The 6,469-nt window shown below is 46.1% G+C and overlaps 1 protein-coding gene across 1 annotated transcript in view; it reads left to right on the top strand.

The window, feature by feature from the left end:
• The first annotated feature begins 1,096 nt into the window (after positions 1-1,096).
• The window catches only part of FGF14 (fibroblast growth factor 14), a 621,907-nt gene continuing 616,534 nt past the window's right edge, over positions 1,097-6,469 (top strand). The window contains exon 1 of the mRNA XM_045481430.1: positions 1,097-2,166. Within this exon, the coding sequence (XP_045337386.1) occupies positions 1,959-2,166 (208 nt within the window). The 5' untranslated portion in view covers positions 1,097-1,958. The remainder of the gene's footprint in view (positions 2,167-6,469) is intronic.

Here is a 6,469-nt window from a genome sequence, read left to right as displayed (position 1 = left end):
TTTCCATAAGCTGGAAATAAGTGGCCATAATTTCTTAACAAGAGTGAGAGTGGTCAATTTTACTTTTTAATGCTCACATCACAAGTATGTTGAAATGCTAACATTTATTAATTTGAGTAGTGAGCACATTGGAGCTTGTGATACTATTCTTCGTAATAGTTTGTATTATTTTATGCATTGTATTTTTTCCCAAATAAGACAAAATCTTTAGTTGCACCCTAAGTCTTGATTTTCTGAGAAAGTAGGAAGCCGGGTTATATGGTGGTGAAATAGAAAATCTGTCCATTTTTTTTAGGTTAGATGGTGATGGCGGGTGACAAGGTTGTATATTAGTGTGGATGAGAATGGAATGAGGGTGAATTTAATGTTTGCTCAATTAATGGGTGCAGAAACAAGCAATTAATTAGTGTGTAATGTAAGCAGAGTGCTTTCTGTTCAAAAACATTATTTGAAGATAATGGATTGTCTATCTAGAAAAGGCATAACTTTTCTCATGTACATATGACCCTCTCCACCAAAATATATTCTGCCACCTAGATTTTAGTAGTTGTTCCTTTAACAGGCTATTTCTGCAAGTACATATTTGGCATACACCTAGACTATATTTTTTCAAACGGCAGTTTAAGTAGAATTCAAATAATAAGAGCTAAAGGAGGCTGAGTTTTCCTTAATGTTTTAGATGCTTTAGGTGCTGTTTTTGCGAATGTTAAGTAAGGTGGAGCTCATTCTGGCTGTGAGGAGTGGTACCAAACTACTGTTTGTCTTCAAACCCCTTCCCTCTGTTGTATTTTCTGAGGTTTGCTAATTATAATTGTTAATTTTCCTTTTCAGAATTCACTTTTAACCGAAGGCTCTGTTAGATGGCTCCTGGAGCGAGCTGCCAGCCGACTCATGCTGGGCAGAGGAGGGAAAGGGTCCAGCGCTGGGGCTGGGGCTGGGGCTGGGGCTGGGTGCCGGCGGTGGGGGACTTCCAAGGGGGAAAGTAGCGGAGGACTGCAGTGACACTGCCCTCCCCGGGCGGGTTGAAGCATCTCACTGGTGACGGGTCTGAAAGCACGTGGCTACGTCATGGAAAGCCAGTCTTTTCAATGCAAACTTCAACTCCTCCTCCTCCTCCCTCTAATGCCTGTAACTCACATCCGAGGCTGGGCGAGGAATCCGGAGGGGAGATTTTCCTCATGCTCACCGTTGTTGGAAACTGGGAGAGTGACAGGAAGGAGGAAGGGGATCCGTGGCGCTCTCTACCTACTACAAGCCTGACAAGGGGAGGGGGCATCTGGATTTGCATCTTTTCTTCGTGGTGATTGAGAACGGCAGGTTCAATCCGATCCCACTGAGCACTGGCGATTGATTATTAAAAAAAAAAAAAAAAAACAACCAAAAAAAAAAAAAAACCAAAAAAAAAAAAAAAACCAAAAAAAAAAAAAAAAAAAAACCGACACCGGGAGAAGGGAGGCTCTGTCTTCGGCTGTCAGACTCGATCTCGGAGGTGGTATTTGGTGTGTGTGCGTGTGCTGGTTTTTTTTTTTTTTTTCTTTTTTTTTCTTCTTTCTTTCTTTCTTTCCTTTTTTTTTTTTTTTTTTTTTTTTTCCTTCTCTCCTAGGGGCTACACAATGGCAGTCTTCTCTCAGTGAGATGAATCCTGCTTTGCCTTCTGCAGACCCACCCATCCTCATAGCGACCAAGTAAAAGGCTATGGTTTTCTCTTTGGGGATCTTTTGTGCATTACTGTTCTCTCTGATTAGTTCTGGTCTCTGTTGGGATTTCTTTGCTTTTTTGTTTGGCTTCATGCTGAAAAAGGATTTTTTTTCCAACCCTTCGGTAATAATCCAGTGGTGATCGAGGGGGATAAATCATTCACCCTGGCCGAAAAAAAACAATCACTGAGAAGTCTCAAAGAAATATACCACGTGAGGGGAAAAAACTGGGAGAAGATCCGGAATATTATCGTTTTTCCTATGGTAAAACCGGTGCCCCTCTTCAGGAGAACTGATTTCAAATTATTATTATGCAACCACAAGGATCTCTTCTTTCTCAGGGTGTCTAAGCTGCTGGATTGCTTTTCGCCCAAATCAATGTGGTTTCTTTGGAACATTTTCAGCAAAGGAACGCATATGCTGCAGTGTCTTTGTGGCAAGAGTCTTAAGAAAAACAAGAACCCAACTGGTAAGCAAAACATGCATCATGTTATGTTTTTCCTCATAATAACCTGTCTGTTGCTCATTGAGCTAGATATGCAGTCCTGCTATGCAGGAAGGCAGGGGAACAGAGAAGGAACCAGGACAGTGTTGCATATAGAGGTGTTGCATGAATAAACAAGTAACAGCTGGATCGGCGTCTCTGAGCCCGAAAACCACGGTCAGCATCTCTTGGCTGTGACACATCCATCACTAGGAGGGAGGAGGAAACTTTTTTTTTTTTTTTTTTAATGTATTTGGTTGCCTATGTTTGGTGGAATATTTGAAGGGCTGTGGTTTAAGGTTTTGCCCGAGGCGGCTGAAGCTTCGGTAGTTGCCAGGAGAAGGAACCGCGAGCTCTTCGTACTTGGGCTGCAGGTTCAGGGACGTAGCTGGGTGCCGAGAGCCTGCTCTAGACTTTCTGATTAGCTTGCACAATGTTCGCCACCCCATCACCTTTACCGAAGTAAAAGAGGCCCTCTCCCTCGCGGCCCCGCTCCTCCGTCAGCCCCCGCCTCCCTCCCCCGTCTAGCTCTCCGTGCACGAGTATTAACTCATTCCCCCGTCTGCCTCTGACACCTCCTGCTGCTGGGGATGCTTGAGCTGGGCTTATGCCTGGGGGAACCCCAGACCGAAGAGACAAACTCAGCTCCTCTAATATATGTAATTTAACGCTCCCCCCCCCCCCCCCCAAACAGTATCAAAACCCTGCGCCTGAGTCCCACGAGTGCGGATGAACCGGACCGTGGGTCCAGCTTCAGGCTCTGGTGATCATGCGCCCCTATTCCAAAGGCTCCAAGCGGGCAACTTGCAGTGCATTACATAAGAAATGCAAATGCAGGTGATTCGGGGAGTCGAGTCCCGGGGGTTCACTTCCCAGTATCCCCATCTGAGGCGTTTGGGGGCGGCCGCGAAGCTGTGGGCGAGTCCGCCAGGGAGGCCGGGCCGGAGGGCTGCGTGGTGGCGGCGGCGCGCCGACGAGGAGGTTGGGCGCAGCCAGTCTGGGAGCCGCGCGCGTAGGCAGCGGGGGTGTGTGGCGTCCCCGGGTTCAGTTCAGGCTGGGGAGGGCCCGGGGGCCCTGTGTTTGTGTCTGGGGCTGCGCTGGGGGGCGGGGGCGGGGCACCGGCCGTCCTGCAGGGGTAGCCGGGGCGCTGGAGGCTCCTGACGCTGGCACTGCGGTGTAGTCGATCATGGCTCCCCGCGGCCGCCCTGACACCCCAAGCTCCGCCGGGGTCGGGCAGCAAGTGGCTGCTGCCTCCCTGCCTCCGAACCTTGCAAATGCAGCGTAGCTGGGGCGGCTCGCTCCGAGGGGGCTGCCGTCTGCGGGTGCCTGGAGTGAGAGCAGGAGGAGGAGGAGGAGGGGGAGGAGGAGGAGGAGCGGGAGGAGGGCGAACAGGAGGAGGAGGAGGGGAAGGAGGGAGTGGAGGGGGAGGAGGGGGTGGGCGGGGATGGAGGCGGTGGGTGTGGAGGCTGAGCACCCTGTGAGGCCCCCACCGCTGCAGGAGAAGGGACACCGCGAGTTGTTAGACCGTCCGAAAGGGCAGATGCCCTCCTGCGGGCGGAGGACACCTGGGCAGTTGCCCCAGCTGGGACGTTTGGGTGGCTGTGGAGGCTCTGGGGGAAGTCTCTGGCTGCCCGCGGGCGCCGTGCTGCAGTGGGCTCTGTGCCTCTGCCCTGGAATTCTCATCCCTGTGCTGTGGCTCTGCCCCTTACTCACCGGCCCCTTCTGTGGCGTCCTCCCCCTCCTTCCCCCTCCTCCCCCTACCTCAGTCCCCTGTCCTTTTACCCTTCTCTCTCCCAACTCCTCAGCGTTTAGCAACTCTGAGCTGATACCACCATCCTGAGCATTGCCCAAGGAGAAAGCCGTGTTGTCACCTTACCACCCGCATTTCTAATTCAGCTGTGAGGTGTACCCCAAGCCCGCGTCCGGCCCAACACTCGCTGATGTTTCGGTGATGCCTAGATCCGCAGCACTACTGTATCACAAGTTAATGTGAAGACCTTTTTTGCGAGACTTACCCAAGTGGGACAAGTCAAGGGCTGCCTTTGGGAGAGAGGGATTGTTCCTTCACGCAGTGCAAATAGTTGGTTTTGAAGCCTTTTCCTGTCCTGTGAAAAGATTTAGCCCCCTTTTGAGAAAGGAATACTGTAAAAGCATTTTTTTTTTTTTTTTTTTTTTTTGGATTCGGCCATTCGTCTAGGGACCATAAAGTCACTCCCTCCATAGTACTGGAGGGTGGACTGGGGACACTAAGTTTCCTTACTGGCCTTTATAATTTTCTTTTTGTAAACAATTTTACTGGAAACACTAATTCCCCTCCCCCCATACACGATTCAAGATATTTTTATTACACCTCCCCCATCCCACCCACTTTCCTCTCTCTGAATAAAGAAGATTTTTTTTTTCCTTCCAAGACATTTTGGAAGGTGTCAAATGACACATTATTTTTAGAGTAATTTATTTTGCAGCTTATGAATGCTAAAGTACTTGGGTGTGAATTGATAGGTTAATTCAAAGAGTGTCTAACGACATCACCAACTATTCTGATAGGATAGTGTAGTCTTACATTGCTAGAAGTTAGAGTTCCAACCTGGGAACTGGAGCATTTTGTAAGCTGTTTTAAAAATTGACATTAATGTGTCACACTATCTCATCTTCTAAAAGTTTTGCTTTTTGAACTTGACTCAAATCCATGCTTAACCATTCCCTTTCAGGATTGTAACTGGTAGATTCCATTCTCCTTCTGCTATTAACATGAAGCCTAAAATCGTTTGCAGGTTTTCGATCCCAAGATAGCAGTATAACCAACAAGTTAATTGGGTAATTAAAATAAAACAAAGACTAACATCCTCTTAACTGTTAAAACCAAAGAGAACAGATTGACTACTACCTATTATGTTATCTTAAATCTAAAATAAGGACAATTAACGGGTTTCAAACTAAGAAGTTTGGCAGAATCCCTCCAAGTACCAGTGCTAGGATCAGGAATTCAGTGTGAAGACTGTATAGATTAATAATTCTTCCCAACTTTTGCAAATTATAGAACAAATTACTGATTAATTCCAGTTTTTAAATTGTCAGGAAGTATAGGTAGTTTGGTCAAGGCTCGTTGGAGGACTTTTAAAACTCTGCTATGTACTCACGTTGATGTGAAAATAGAGTCATGCACTTAAGGACAAAGTTATTTATCTATCCCAAAGTTATTAGCTTTTAAATAAGAGGTGTTAATTTAAAAGGCTTTTTGTAGTTGCTTTTATGTAAGATTTAACTGGAAAAGAACATGAAGATTATACTTACACAATATATGCTTGTTAAAATAAATTGCAATAGCTTGGAAATCCTGCATATAATGTAAATCTACCGTCTTCATAGAAACGTCCAGTGTCTCACAATACAACTATTAACAGAGAGCACACACACACATGCACACCCACGCTTAAATGTCCTACTGTCCCCTATTCTCCTAGTTGAGCAATGGCTGTATGTTTAGGATAAATGTTACCTGCTTCAACTTTCACTGTGAGTCATGCAAGGTGATTGTGTTCTAGGCAAATCATTAAATAGGGAATACTAAGTCCAAGGCACTTAGCCTGGAGGAGGGCTTGATATGTTTCGTTAAACCAGCAATGGTAGATTGGACTGACCAATGTGTATCACAGGCCAGTTGGGTACTAATCTAGGTCACTAGACTTTGAGTGACAGCTGCTAAGGATAGTGATTGGAAAAAAAAATCCACAACAAAGGTAAATACTAAGGTCATGTCATGGATATCTCTTCAAGACACATAATGTACAACAAGCAAAGGAAGCCCAGACCCTTAAATAGATACACTTATTGAACCACACTCATGAGATGCCCAAACTTCCATGGCTTGATAGGGTTTTTGGAAAGCATAGCATTTAAGATAAGTTGTAATCAAAGATAATTTTATTAAGTACCAGTGACAGTGGCAAGGAGGGTATGAAGCAGATGTCCTGGACCTAGTTCCGCAGAGCACATTTAGAAGATCTCACAAACTTATGACCCCGAGCATCTCCTTTCCTGAACGCAGTCTTTCTCTTTGCCAGGTAACTTGGAGATCATACAAGCAAGGCTTGGTAGAACTCATTGTCACTTGCTATTTCCTACTTGTTCTGGTGTCTTTCAGCTCTGCTTTTGCCTTTCGCTAAAGCTGTTTTAGGTGCCAAAAACATCTGGTACGCCTCTGTTACTCATTTAAATATATGTTATTCTTTTAAAACGACTTGCTTTACATGTAGGGCTGTCATGGCATTTAGAAGTGGGAAAATAG

Source organism: Leopardus geoffroyi, chromosome A1 (genome assembly GCF_018350155.1).
Source record: "Leopardus geoffroyi isolate Oge1 chromosome A1, O.geoffroyi_Oge1_pat1.0, whole genome shotgun sequence".
NCBI classification, from domain to species: Eukaryota; Metazoa; Chordata; class Mammalia; order Carnivora; family Felidae; genus Leopardus; species Leopardus geoffroyi.
Note: the sequence above shows the minus strand (reverse complement) of the source record. Positions and strands in the feature narration are given on the sequence as shown.